Source organism: Oncorhynchus nerka, linkage group LG15 (assembly GCF_034236695.1).
Source record: "Oncorhynchus nerka isolate Pitt River linkage group LG15, Oner_Uvic_2.0, whole genome shotgun sequence".
In the NCBI taxonomy this organism is placed as follows: domain Eukaryota; kingdom Metazoa; phylum Chordata; class Actinopteri; order Salmoniformes; family Salmonidae; genus Oncorhynchus; species Oncorhynchus nerka.
This window is the reverse complement of record NC_088410.1, coordinates 61,428,878-61,443,821: the sequence shown is the minus strand read 5'-3', so window position 1 is coordinate 61,443,821 and position 14,944 is coordinate 61,428,878. Positions and strand designations below refer to the sequence as shown.

Genomic DNA, 14,944 nt, shown 5'->3' with positions numbered 1-14,944 from the left:
CTGGAAAGTATGACATTACTTTGCAGGCTATCTCTGCAGTAGACTGCAACTCCTCCCCCTTTGGCAGTTCTATCTTGACGGAAGATGTTATAGTTGGGTATGGAAATCTCAGAATTTTTGGTGGCCTTCCTGAGCCAGGATTCAGACATGGCAAGGACATCAGGGCTAGCAGAGTGTGCTAAAGCAGTGAGTAAAACAAACTTAGGGAGGAGGCTTCTGATGTTGACATGCATGAAACCAAGGCTTTTTCGATCACAGAAGTCAACAAATGAGGGTGCCTCGGGACATGCAGGGCCTGGGTTTACCTCCACATCACCCGCGGAACAGAGAAGGAGTAGTATGAGGGTGCGGCTAAAGGCTATCAAAACTGGTCGCCTAGAGCATTGGGGACAGAGAATAAGAGGAGCAGGTTTCTGGGCATGGTAGAATATATTCAGGGCATAATGCGCAGACAGGGGTATGGTGGGGTGCGAGTACAGCGGAGGTAAGCCCAGGCACTGGGTGATGATGAGAGAGGTTGTATCTCTGGACATGCTGGTTGTAATGGGTGAGGTCACCGCATGTGTGGGAGGCGGGACAAAGGAGGTATCAGGGGTATGAAGAGTGGAACTAGGGGCTCCATTGTAAAGTAAAACAATGATAACTAACCTGAACAACAGTATACAAGGCATATTGACGTTAGAGAGAGACATACAGCGAGGCATACAGTAATCACAGGTGTTGAATTGGGAGAGCTAGCTAAAACAGTAGGTGAGACAACAACAGCTAGTCAGCTAGCACATCAACAGCAGGTAAAATGGCGTCGGATTAACTACACACAGAACCTGAGTGCGGCTGGGGCCGACAGATAAAACATAAACAGTGATGGTCCAAGAAAGTTATTCCTATCAAACGTTTTTCTCGATCTCTCTGTCCTCTTTCTCTTGTCAGTGAAGGGTTCTGTCTCTTTAACTCTTTCTCTGTCTCCTCCTGCAGGCGGTGATGGGCAGTGAGGACTGTGTGTCGGCCCTGCTGGAGCATGGTGCTTCGGCTCTGTGCAGGGATTTCCGGGGGCGCACCCCCCTGCACCTGGCCGCCTCCTGCGGCCACATGGAGCTCCTGCGCAGCCTGCTGCAGGGCGCCACACGCACCGACCCCCTCGACTCAATGCTGGACTACAGCGGTTACACTCCCACCCACTGGGCCGCTTACCACGGTGAGTCACACACACGACCTTCCCTGAGAGTCTACAAATAACCTCAGTGAGTAACACACAGTGTGGGATTGGGCTAAATAGCATTGAGAGAACTTCTAAACTGTGTCTTGACTCCATCTCTCGTCTCTTTCAGGGCACGAAGACTGTTTGGACGTTTTACTTGAACACAAACCTTTTAGTATCCAGGAAGGAAACCCCTTCACCCCATTGCACTGTGCTCTGTGAGTACCGCCGCTGGTTCCCCCTGCTCTTTAGGGTTCTGGATTCCCCTATTATTTTCAGAGCTTCTGTTTTGAAAAACGTAAATCTGTCGGAATGATGAGACCTGGTGTTGAATTCATCAGAATGTTGACCTGGTTACTGCTGTCCTTTTTGTATGACGGAGAGATGGAGGATGTTTTCTCACAGTTTGTCTGGTTCCTTTCCAGAATAAATGGCCATGATGGTGCTGCTGAACTACTTGTAGATACGGTCGGACCTCAGATGGTGAACATCAGAGACGCCAAAGGAAGGTGTGTGTCTGTCGTGACTTTCTGCATATGCCTTTGTGTGTACGGAGCTCTGTCAAGTCTATTGTATTGCAGCTTGCCACTCGCTTACCTGTCTCGGTCTTGTCTGTCTGGTGGTGGCTGTCCTGGGCTGTGCCTGAAGGACCCCGTTGCATGCAGCTGCCTATTCGGAGAGTGTTGGCGGGCTGCAGCTGGCCCTGGTCCAGGGGGCAGAGGTCAATGCCGTGGACACCACAGGACGCTCCGCCCTGATGGTTGCCGCCGACAACGGACGGACCGCAGCCGTCGGTGAGTGGCCAGAAAGTAGATAATGTGATTATTGCACCCAGTAAATATGAGAACTGAACGTTTAGTGGGCTTATTAGTTTGGTATACATTTGTTTTATATGTATTTATTAAAAGTATTTATGAACTGTGTAATTGTGGACACCACATCAAATGGCAACCCTTGCTAGTGACCATAGCAAGTGGAGGAAGCTTGTTGTCGACTGTTCTGCAGCCGAATGATGATGATGTGTAATTGTGAGAGATGTGTGAACCCAACAGAGATCCTGCTGCACCAGGCCAAGGCAGACCTGACCCTGCTGGATGTCAACGACAACACCGCCCTTCACCTGGCCTGCAGCAAGGCAAGACACTCCGTCATACGCCTAGCTGACACATGGTCTACTGTTATTTAGAATTATGACTCACTGTAGCCAAATTCACAACCTAAGTTATTTGAAAAACTCTGGCATCTATCAACTATACAGAAAACAAGCATGACAGATCCACATATCATTGGATAACTGCTTTACATCTTCAGATTGCTCATGTTTATTACTGTTGATGCCAAAGCATTATTAGGTGGAAGGGAAATGGCATGTGTGTGTCTAGTGCATTGCAGCTTGCCACTCGCTTACCTGTCTCGGTCTTGTCTGTCTGGTGGTGGCTGTGCCTGAAGGACCCCGTTGCATGCAGCTGCCTATTCAGAGAGTGTTGGCGGTTCAATCCCAGTGTACTAAACCTGACCTTTGTGTTTCCCTGCAATAGGGGGTATATTTGTACATCAAGCTGCCTTGCGCTACAGAAACAGGAGATCTTGCCTTTATAGGCTGTTCTCGGACAAGGCTCGCTTGCTTACTTAATGTGTTTTCTCCCACAGGCTCATGAGATGTGTGCCCTGTTAATCCTGGGAGAGATAAGCGACCCCTCCCTCATCAATGCAACAAACAGTGCACTGCAAATGTGAGCCATCATCATCGCAGAGACTCAACCTTTCATGAAAGACACTGTTCAACACTGTCTAAAACCCAAGCTTCATCTCTCACTCAGCCCCTTTAATCTCCCAGTCTGTATGACTCCTAACTGACCTATACAAAACCATGACGACCTAGCATTTTGTTTACCCAGGTGGTCTATTGACTGTTTATCCCATTTCCCTCTTCCCCAGGCCCCTTCATATCGCAGCGAGGAACGGTCTGGCTACAGTGGTCCAGGTGCTCCTCAGCCAGGGGGCAGCTGTGATGGCTATAGATGAGGAGGGTGAGTCACCACAGTGTCGGTTAGTGTTGGCCATTTTCTTCTGTCGCTTCGGGTAGCGTGTCTGATATGCATGTTCACCTCTTGACTAAGCAGGTTGTTATTGGAAACCATAAAAGAGAATTTGTTATTCTTAAATGTGAAATATACATTTTAATCAATGTGCGTGTTTCTGTCTCCTATCGTCAGGCCACACCCCGGCCCTGGCCTGTGCCCCTAACAAGGACGTGGCGGACTGCCTGGCCCTGATCCTCTCCACCATGAAGCCTTTCCCTCCCAAAGACGCCAGCGCCGCCGCCTCCTTTGGCCTCAACCTGCTGAAGCACTGTGGCATCGCCACCACCTGCGGGCCCCTGCCCAACGGCACCCTGCACCACGCCTACGCCAAGGACCGCCACGGCACCGCCGGCCTGGACGGCTGCTTCACCGAGTGAAGCGAACCCCCAACCTGTTTCCCTCAGACCTCCCTACCCTGTCCCCTTATATCTTTAACTAGCCAGATCTGCCCTCTTTAATCCACTATGATCCGGGGGACCCCCCCCCCCCTTATAACACACACAACAAGAGCAGGAATATACTTTGAATTACATGTGTGTAAGTGAGTGTGTGCGTTTGGATGTGTGTGTTTGGATGTGTGTGTCGGTATATGTACGCGTGCGTTTGTCTGTGTGTTTAAAGAAAAACTAAATCCCTTATGGGTGCAGTCAAACCTATATGCAATTATTTGCCTCTCCTCTGTGGCATATCGTCTCTGTCGTTGCTAGCCTGGCCTTAGGTCAGACACCCTCTGTCCAGTGTCCAGGACAGAGCACGTCACTGAGTCCCTCTGAATCGTACCGGCAGAGTTTCTGTATCATCATGAAGTTATCACGGTTTTGTTGAATTAACAGATTCACAAGCATGTGTTATAAGCTACGGTCTAAATTAATTCTAAATTAAATTTAAATTATTGTGAATTTTTGATATTGCACTTCAACAACGAATGAACTTACCTCGCAAATCCCAGTGAAAGCGATGACCTAGTAGAAGGAGAACGGTGCCTCGCCAACTTCTACTCTGACTGAAACTGGTGCAATATGCAGCATGTGTGGGTATTTCCAGTGCTGTGCCTCTCTCCGAAGACTAGAATAAAACTGAAGTAGTAGAGCGAGGGGAAGAACGGGAGAGAGTGATAGACCGTCGCTGGGTTTGACAGTACAGTTAAGAGTCTGGGTGAGTTGAGAGCTCTGCAGAGAAGCCCATGGATTTGAAAACAAGCGGTGACAAGCTGGTGTTGACTCACCTAGAAGTCCGACAACAAGCACCTCCCACTTGCTAAGGCTGTCTGAGTGACCTCATCCACCAGGTCCAGTAGATGCCGGACTTTTGTTGGCTGGGTTTTTCTGCATTAGCCCCCTCTCACTGAGTCCATCCTGAAGGGAGTCGTTGTGGGTCTTGCCTGAACCCCACTCCCGTTCGTCACTGTCGTAGAATACTTTTGGTATCTTAAGGCGGTTCTAAGACGTTTCTGGATATTTAACAATGTTGTGCCTATGGAACACTGAGAGACAACCACAACCCCTTAACCTCACCTAGTTTATACCCTCTGATCTCCCACCTGATTCCTGATTATTTAAGATTTTAAAAGAGAACAATGCTAGTGGGACATTTTTAAAGGATGAAATGTAGCTTTGAAGAGAAATGGGTTTAGCACACATACTGAACAGCATAAGCTGTTTTTGTTGCTGTCGTATAAACACTTGTTTACATAATGTAAATGGTCGTCGTATTTACTTGTGAATCGACGGTCTAATATGTTTGCACAATAAGGCCATGCCTCCAGTAGGAAAATAAAAGAGCGAAGACGTGTTTTCAATATAGCTGCTAAAATATTGCTGCCTTTTCCATGGATTCTATTCACGGTTTCTGTCAATGTGGGTCTACATTTGGTGTGTACATTTTTTTTTTTTTTTTTTTTTTCATTATTGGGAAGCAATATTTAAACAGACTTCAAATTCTTTAGCATTTTTTTCTTTTCATGCAGTTTGCTGTGTGGAAAGGTTCATGTTTTTACCTCAACATTGGGGATGACTTCAAGTTTTCAAGAAAATAATTTGCACTACCTCCAAAGTTAAAGTATTATTTTTCAAATGGAATAGGTAGAATGTTTTTTAAAATAGTTTTCCTATTCTTTCCAAACAGCCATACTTGAAAAAAAGTCAGTAATCCCAATCAAACGGCATGCGCTGTAATCCTCACTTGTCACGTTGATAGGCATAGCATTGGGAGTTGTCAAAAGTACAGCCAAAAACACAAATGCATTCCTTTTAAATTTTAATTAGGCACGTCTTGTACTTACCTCAAAAGATTTTAACAACGCAACTCATTGACTCCTGTTTGAGCCACACTATAGATCCATTAATTTTTGTTGATCTCTTCTCTGCCGCCTTTTGCACAGTAGTTGAATCAGTTTAGTTTTAAGGGTGATCAGTTGATTACGCTATTTATGAAGATTGTTGAACAGAACAGAATTCAAAATGATGTTCACTCCGTTTGTAATTGTTTTCTTGAGATTGTAAAGATCCCCCCCCAAAAAATGTAAATTACAAAATCAATCTTTATCAGCATTTGACCCTAGTCAAACATTCATAAAGTAATATGAATATTTAAAAGGAGAAAGTATTTTTAAATCCATGGTGTACTGTAACATTCTGCATTAGCCTGCCTTGTATCTGTATTTGACATATTACATAAATGTAGTTAGATGGCAAAATTGCACAAGTAGTGTTACTGTACCGATGCATATCTTCTCTCTTAACAGTACACCATATTGACAAAGTATGGCTGACACAAAAACACACATACTTATATTATGTTGGTACGGTTATGTATGGACAGCTACTTTTTTATTTATTTTTTGAGATGACAATCAGCATCACAAGGGCTTTTTATTTATAAGTAAATGCTTTTCGGGAGTTGTTTTTAAGAAGTGTCTTTCGGGATTTAGTTTATTTGAGTCATCGAGTATTTCTTTACACCCGTTTTGAAGTATGTGTGCTCCCATTTCTCTTTTTCGGCAACAAGAACACCATGTTGACATGTCTGGTACAAATACCTCCATTGTGTTATACACTGACAACCTTTAACCCTCTTCCTCTGTTACATTGTTGTTTCTCTCTGGATATGCCTCATTCCTATTATCAGTTGTCACCTAGAATTGTTCTCTTTTGAATGGAATATCAAAATCATTTTGCACATCTCCTTAGATGTACGTACTATTCATTATATTAAGAAGAAAAAAACATTTGATGTATCAATTTCTGAATCATATTTCAGCCTGAGATTCATTGTCAGCTCCTGGTGCATTTAATCATAGGGCTGGGAAGGAACTGTGTTTTAAAAAAGGAAAAGCTTATCTTGCACCTATTCAGATGCCAGTAATGTTATTCCACAAGGTTTTTAATGTCAAAGCCTTTTAAGAAAAAATAAGATGACAAAGTCAATATCCTTTACATGATGTAGGAATAGCCAATTCCAAAACCAGTGTCGTTGTTCCTCATATTTATACTAATATGCTGAAAAAATGATTGTATTAAGCTACCTGAAATTTTTGTGGCATTTTACATAAGCCTTTTTATATGATGTCAGAGAAGGTTTAGGCCCAGTTCGATGAGGTGAGATCACATCGAATAGTAAGCCATTTAATAATGTTCTAGGGTGAATTGCTATGTTAATTATAATTGTTGCGTTGATTTAAATGAGAATAGGAATTTACTAGATCCCATATATATATTTTTCCTATATTGTGTAACGGTGTGACATTTCATTGACCGTGGATTTGGTGTAGCCTACGGTTTTGTTGTCATTCGGCTGGTTTAGACATGACATTGAAAACCCCAATCTCCCTTTTGGAATAAGTTTTAATGTGAAACTGAATCCCTTACTGATCAATCGGATGCCTAAAGACATACAAGTAAAGAGTTAAAGGACTAAATTCATGAAGCCCCTTTCCTTCCCCTTTTAAAAGAAAGTTTTTATTTCCTCCCTATTTACCTATTCTGTTTACACTGTGGACATATATGAACCTAGTATTGTGATCTTTGGGGCCATAGAATGTCGGAAAGCATTTGAAATTTTCAGTGATGCAACAAAAACAACCATTTTCACTCAGTCCTGACCCAAAGCACTTATTTCAAGAATAAGCACTTTTGTATATTTAATATCTCTATATGTATTTATGTATACCGGTACATACAGTATGTTCCCTATGTAGATATAAACTTCTATTTAGGGAGAACAATACCTTCAGTGGAGAGATGAGAGTAGATGAACTGGTGACTGATCTTCACAATCATGTGTGATGTGCTTGTGGGAGAGACACACTGTTTAATTGGAGGGGCATGTTTCTCTTTGGGGTTAGCATAAGAGAGCAGTGAAAAGTCTATGGTCACACCTTGGTGTGCACACGTGTGCAGCAAAAAAAACACATTTCAAATGGAAAATTATACTTGCGCTGCCTTTCATTGAGTTGCCAAAAAGCAGGGGATGAAACTGAAAAACACTTGACTTTACCGAAATTGGAGATATTACGTACATTTGCAGACATCTTAACTAAGCCATATTAGTCAATTGCTGACAAAAACGTGAATGTATGGTCTAAATTATGGCAGGGGTTTTGGTTTTCGAGTAACTGACTTTTGCCCCACTGTTTAAGTTAAGTTCTAGAAATGATGGGAAAAGAATGGGAAAATGGACTAAAGCAAAATGATCTTTACCTCTGCCTCCTCATGCATAGATGTGGTAGGATTGTGTTTCATCTTTTGATATGAAGGGATGGCTAACTAATTTGTGCCATTGAAGGGTATTATTGCATTCTGCGGATGGGTTAGCCTAAAAACGTGGTACATCCAGCATATATATGCCTTACGTTTAGCGGTACAAGCCTCACTCCAATATAATCGTTTTGACTCTTAGAAATCATTTGGTGAATGATACTTTTAGTTCCTCTCTAGCTTTTGTTTGTCAACAATGGGCACTAGCGCTAATAGCTGAGCTATCCCTCCTGTTAACCATGGACTCACCATGGACTGCCTTTACAATACCTCTTAGAAATGATGTATAGTTGTTTTGCTACTCTATATTTTGTTTGTAGTGCGTAGCCGATTTTTACATTTGGGAATGTGTCCGTTTTTGTCTATCAAAACAGTCGACCTTAATAACTCCCCATTCTGTTACCTAGACTCACAAGTGCCGTAGAAATACCTGTTTGTCTATGAAAAAAGGAATTGTCTTTGATTCTCAGTGGAGATGGTATTTGTGTGATGCTCAACACAAAGAGAGGAATAATGTTTTTTTTTTTTTTCGGGGATTAGATTGTGCTTCATCCTTTTTTATGAAGGTAGAATTGTAATTCTGGATGGCATCTAATGAATTTACCTAATGTATCAATTAAACACAGTTTTTGGTTGATGTCTCACATGCAACATCTGAAATGTTATCAGTATGGTATGGAAAAGCATCTGTGTAGAATTATTTTGTTGTAAAGGACGATAATACCTTACAATGGCTCAAATGGCAAAGATGGACAACTTTCTCAAAATGCTTCAGTTTGTAGGAATGAGAGACATGGGCGCTTTGGCCAGTGGATGGAGTGAAATAGATAGCATTAGATAATTGTGAATGTGCATGGTGGAAGACTGATCAAGTCCAAATTGTATTTTGAAAAAGCAGTATGGGTAGTAGGGTAGAAGATGGTAAAATTGCACATAAGTAATTGAGTCCGAGTACTGTAAACTGAGTTACAGGAGAAGTTGGGGAAAGAACTATTAAAAACTTTGGAAGGAAGCAGATTCAACACATCTTCATTTCTTTCCTTTTTTTATTTTATTTGTATAGATTAAGAGTATTTATGGATTTTGGGCAACTGACAAAATGTTGCCATCAGATATGTGAGTGGAAAGAGACTAAGTAGGGTCGCGTTAAAATTGGAGAATAGGAAGAACATACACTATTGGTATAGTGGCCTAATGTAGCTGCCTTTATCTTGATGAGACACTATGGTCCTTCTAGTGAGAAAGCATTCATATGGTATCGAACACTTATGTCATGCTGATTCAATAACCTCTAAATTAGGTGTGGAAGGGATAGAAGTTTGAAACAAAGAGCATGTTGGTTTCTTTTAGTTATGCCAGTGATCACCATGGTGATGCTGTCCATAACGTAGTCCTCTGGGATGTCTCCCACTTACCTCTAGGACATCGATGTCCTTCATTACTTGAAAAGTCATTGGATTAAGGCAATAGCTAGGCAGTTACCTTTAAAAAAAAAAAAAAAAATGTATTCCCATTTGAAAGGATTCTTTCAAATCAAGAGGACACCGTGAACATTTCCTCTTCTCCAAGCATAATATAAACGGCAGAATTAGAGCTTTCTTTGTTATTAGAATTTGTTGAAAATAAATGGCTACAATTTTTTCAAAAAAGTAAGCATGTAAAATGCGGTACATCATATTAAATGGATTAAACAAGATTCATTCATCTCATGACGTTTCTAGTCATAAATGACATTTGATCACCGAAACAAACACCTCTTGAAATTGACAGAATTGTGTCATCTTCAATGTCCAGATTCATGCGTGAAGCACACTATTAAGTTCTTCCATGATTCCAACTTCTGCATGTCTGTCCCATCTCTATGTAGACCAAATGTTTCTTAGAGAAGATGGCATGTCTGATCATGTTAAGATTCTTGATTTTTATAGCTTGTAGGCTATGTTCATGCCTTCATTATTCATTTGTTTATGTTGTACAACTACTACGTGGACAAGATTTACATGCTTATTCAGTCGTAACATCCAAACTCTTGTTAAAATTGAACCAAACTGTCGGTCCCACTTTTCTGCTATTCGACCCTCAGGTTGTGGCCCATGTTGTACTGTCTGAAGTTTGTCTGGTCCTAACTTGTTTGATTACGTTTGTCACTCGTGTGCCTCTGAAGTTAGTTAAGGCTTAGTAACACTTGTTCAAAACAAAGCAAACTGATGTATGGGTTGACTTTATTCTCTAACAGTATTTGGCTTCTTTGAAATACTTCAGAGACGATGTAGACCCACCAATAGCTTTATTTTGTCTGTCTTCTCTTCCTCTTCAAGGACAGTTACTGAGTTGACCCTCCAAATAGACTATAGAGGGATGCACTGGTGTCGTCTCCTTAGTGGAGAGTAATGTCCACACTATTTTTATTGTATGCCTTCATGTATTACTTGATTAGTCGTTATCAGACATTGAACAGCTTACCTCAAGATGTTATGTCTCGCAATGATTTTTACCCAAACCAGTGCATTTTATTGATGTATTGGACCTCATTGGAGAGTAAATGTGATACATATTATGCAACTATTTTTGTCACTTTTTTATTTTTTTTATTTGATTTGATGGTTGTTTCATGACTCGACTGCTTCTTGACAGCCACCCATAGGATGGGGCAATGCAAGTAGGAATCCCGGGTGGGGCAGTGGTCTAAGGCACTGCATCGCAGGGCTAGAGGCATCACTACAGACCTGGGTTCGATCCTGTGTCTGTATCACAAATTGCCATGATTGGGAGTCCCATAAGGCGGCGCACAATTGGCCCAGCTTTGTCCGGGTTAGGGGAGGGTTTGGCCGGGGTAGGCCGTCATTGTAAAATAAGAATTTGTTCTTAACTGACTTGCTTGGGTAAATTTAAAGGTTAAATAAAATAAATAAAAACAGTTAAATTAGGATATTGAATCATGATGTTTCCATTAAAGAAATGCTTCGATTAGGCAACCAAAGGAGAGAAATGTCTTGGACCGGAAGTTGTTTTAGATCCACATCATAAAGTAACTTATTTATGAGACTTCTGTGCATTTCTATATATACTGTATGTCACATGGCTGGTCAAAATTGTTATAGTTAAAGAATGTTACCTTGTAAACTGCGAAACCCAGCTCCTCTATGACCACCAAATACAATCCTGACTGACACTTTGTCGTGATACAGACGGGCATGATAAACTGTGTCCTTACAAAACCATTGAGTGAATAGTTAAGTCCTTGGGGTAAAAAAAATATTTTACACATCAGCAAAATGGTCTTCCGTTCATGCCAATTGAAAAGCCTTATTGTTGATAAAAGTGGAGGTCACACCTCCCAGGAACACAACTGCTCACAATTACAGACCCGGTGAAGCCAGTGAGCCATTGTTGTTCATTCAAAACACAACATGATTCTAGTGCTTCCCAGTCTTATCGTCCATCCATGTCGTGCACTGTGGCTTCAACTCCTCAAGCAATTGTTAATTGGTTGGAGAAATATACAAAGAAACACTCATGCTGTTGTCATAAATCCAAACACCCTCTGGATGTACAACTTGACTGTAGTTTATTTTGCTCTCGTTTGATTCTTGCCTTTGGCTTGCTTGCCATATTTGTCAAGGGACCTGAAAAAACACATTGAAATAGTGTTGAATCCCAGTAGTGATAATACTGGAGTTATAGTGTGAATTCATAATAAAAGCAATATTGGCAAGTGCACTTTGTTGGGTGTTCTAAGCACAACATCACTAAAAATGCACTTCAGACAGAGTAGTGTGTAGAGATTGTTGTTGATTTACTTAACTAAATGGTATTGAAATTAACATGGTCAATTATTATAAAGCAAGACTTATATTTGTGACATTTGTAGTACCATTTTAGCAGTATGTTGATTTGATCAGGATGTAGTTTTAGTTTGTGTCTGTACAACCCGCCCCCCCCCTTATACAAAATGAACCGACTTAAGATAATCACGAATAAACGTTGTGGCTTAGGCATTTTTAGGCTAGTTTTTATGCAACTCCTTTAATTGTGTGTGTGTGTTTAGATTGTTCTCTGTACTACAACATGTTCTAAAAATAGGTGGTGGAAGAAGATTGTATTTTGTGGACAAGGAAGTCAATGGATTGCTATGCCACAGAACTTAATGTTTTGATTACTTTTACAGTACAGTGAGTAGGCATAGAGTTCTGTGTTTTAAGTGTGTTCGTGTGTGACGATTTGGGAAGTTAGCTGTCATGTCTTCATTAGTGAGTATGAGGTCAAGAGTGTGCGATGGTAATATGAACCGCTATCAGCAAAAGGGCAAAGAAAAAGTGTGTATTCATTCCTGTCTATTGTATTTCTTTACCCACTTCCTGGTTTATAAATACCGTAAAGAATATTGTTTTTTCCTTCTAATTATTAACGTGAAATACATTTCCTTTGAAACACAAGTGATGTATGTAAGATTCTGGTACAATGGCCTGTAATAGTTTTTGGTTGACTCATTTTAAATGTTATTGTTAATTTGAGCATATTTGAAAATAAATTAGTACAGTATCCTACGTGCTATGTGGGGTAGACTAATATGCATTAACAGACCTTTTGAATGAAATTTAAAGCACTGGTGTAATTGAAAGCTTGAGGTTGGTGGTTGGTAGTCCTTTGCTTTAACAGCCCTTATTTTTACTTTGGTTCTGGGTATATTAGCGTCTTATTCAGGAGGGCGTCTCGGTTTGACTCAGTCATTGGACATTGCTTTGTATTATGCTAGGATTTGTTTACTCCAATAGACCAGCCAAGCAAAATGTAACACAAGCCCGGTCTACGGGCTACAACCTTGAATTATTATGTGCTTTGACTGTCCGTATTGCCTCTGCTAGAATTTCATTGGCTTCTTGTTTCGCTGCAATTTTTTTCACCATATTGGAAGTTTTGGGTTAAAGTTAGTAATTGGTCATAAAGTTTAACGTTAGGCAGGTATTTTAACCACTAATAGTCCCTATCTGGTTGTAGTCCATAGAAAGGGATAGAATATGCCAAGCCGATGTTGACTTCCCATGTGACTTCAGCATGAACTGTAGGTGATCATGAAAGTGTTATTGTGCTTCATTTAGGCCAAACTATAAATTAGGAGGTGCAAAATGAGCAAGTGGAAATGCATGAAATGCTTTCTCTTTGGCATCTTTCTGTTTTGAAGTACTGCTGCCTGGTGAAGAGCTTGAGCATGCCTGCATTCAGTATTTTCTAGAGCATTCAGTAAACATTTCTTTTAAGTTTTATTAGCATGAGATTATGTGATTTTTGAATCCATATTACCTCAAATATATCAGTTAAAAGTAATACATTTAAGTTAAAACAAATGGTCTCACCTCAAATGTCCATGCTATTTTGAAAGTTACTTTTACTGCTAATGTAATATGATCATGTTTTATTTTGCCTACCTCCTTGATGCACAGCTACTCTTTGTCTCCTTAGCTCATAACCACCTACAGTGAGCTACAAAAGTAGTGTGACCGTGACACATTTGGGGGGGGAACTATGTACAAAAAGTGCTGTAATTTTGAAACCGTTCACCCGATATGGATGAAAATACCCTAAAGGTAAAGCTGACAGTCTGCACTTTAACCTCATAGTCATTGTATCAAAGTGCTGGAGTACCGAGCCAAAACGGTTTTCACTGTCCCAATACTTTTGTAGCTCACTGTATACTAGTGTCTGGAAAATAGGAAAGCATATTAATCACTTTTGATCAAAGACAAAAAAAGTGAGCTTGATTTTGTGTGTGTGTGTACGTGCACTTGTAACATGGAAAGAAAAATGATATCCCAACAACCACTGGAATGTGAAGCCAAACTGTATTTTGATCGAATGAAATCTCCTTTAAGGTCTAACTGTTGTAGCATACATGTGAACCTCGTCTCTGGTACATGTTTTCTATCCTTCAGATACTTGTTGCAACAAGGTACTTTATGATAGTTTTTTAAAAACCCCGTCCTGAAAGTATCCACCAGGAATCATCCTGTTTTTCATAGTATGGTGGGGTTTTACTGTAAGTGTGTAAGTTGAGCCATACGTCTAAAAGTCTAGTTTACAGCTGCAACTGTGTCTACAACTACCAGAGATTAGGAGAACATGTGTGCATCTTAATTACAAAAGCAACATAACTAAAGCTGTTATTGAAGTCAAATTATGGAGATATGTGGTGTTTGTGTGAAGGGAAATCGTATTGCATCCAGCCTTAAGCCTTCAAACGAAAAACAAATCTAGACCTTAATTTGTGATCATGCTACCACCACAACTCCCATCACCTCTCCCAACCAACTGACCTTTGACTGGAGCATAGGTATGTGATATACAGTAATAGGGGTTAGAGATCTATTCCGTAAAAGACACACACACACAAATACCCTTCCAACCCTGAACAAATCTCCAACATGTTCATTATTTTGACATTGCAATCCTTGAAAGCACTTTGCCTTGTTATATAATTGTGTGCTACTGAATGGTTATTTCTTGTAAAATGTTCAGAAAATGTATAAAATACATGATTTAATGATTTTAGTGAAACAGTGTAATCTGCATTGACCTTTCTGACATTACAGGAGAAACTTAACAAACCAAGGCATTGAAACCTGATCGATTTTATACAATGTATGCTACAGCATTTGAGTCTTGTCATTCAGTGTTGTGGCTTAGGATTGGTTATGTTTAAATAAATTGCTATTGCTTAATATCTATCTACTTTGTGTTTTCTTTATTTTACATTTTCAAGCCAGAATCCTTAATTGAAACAGAAAAAAAAAATCATACACTATCTGGGGCTGGAGAAGTGTACCCACTTTCAAATGAATAAACAGATCTATTGATGCAAGGACTGACCATCCATGATACCAGATGTGTAGTTTTAACCATGTTACGAGGCT

At 40.5% G+C, this 14,944-nt stretch overlaps 1 protein-coding gene across 1 annotated transcript in view; it reads left to right on the top strand.

Annotated features, from left to right (window-relative positions):
* Window positions 1-14,758, top strand: part of LOC115143043 (serine/threonine-protein phosphatase 6 regulatory ankyrin repeat subunit C-like) — a 39,491-nt gene extending 24,733 nt beyond the window's left edge. Inside the window, exons 21-28 of the mRNA XM_029683045.2 lie at window positions 976-1,195; window positions 1,329-1,416; window positions 1,624-1,707; window positions 1,847-1,992; window positions 2,251-2,333; window positions 2,849-2,931; window positions 3,137-3,228; window positions 3,415-14,758. Coding sequence (XP_029538905.1) covers window positions 976-1,195; window positions 1,329-1,416; window positions 1,624-1,707; window positions 1,847-1,992; window positions 2,251-2,333; window positions 2,849-2,931; window positions 3,137-3,228; window positions 3,415-3,659 — 1,041 coding nt within the window. The 3' untranslated portion in view covers window positions 3,660-14,758. The remainder of the gene's footprint in view (window positions 1-975; window positions 1,196-1,328; window positions 1,417-1,623; window positions 1,708-1,846; window positions 1,993-2,250; window positions 2,334-2,848; window positions 2,932-3,136; window positions 3,229-3,414) is intronic.
* Window positions 14,759-14,944: the final 186 nt, after the last annotated feature.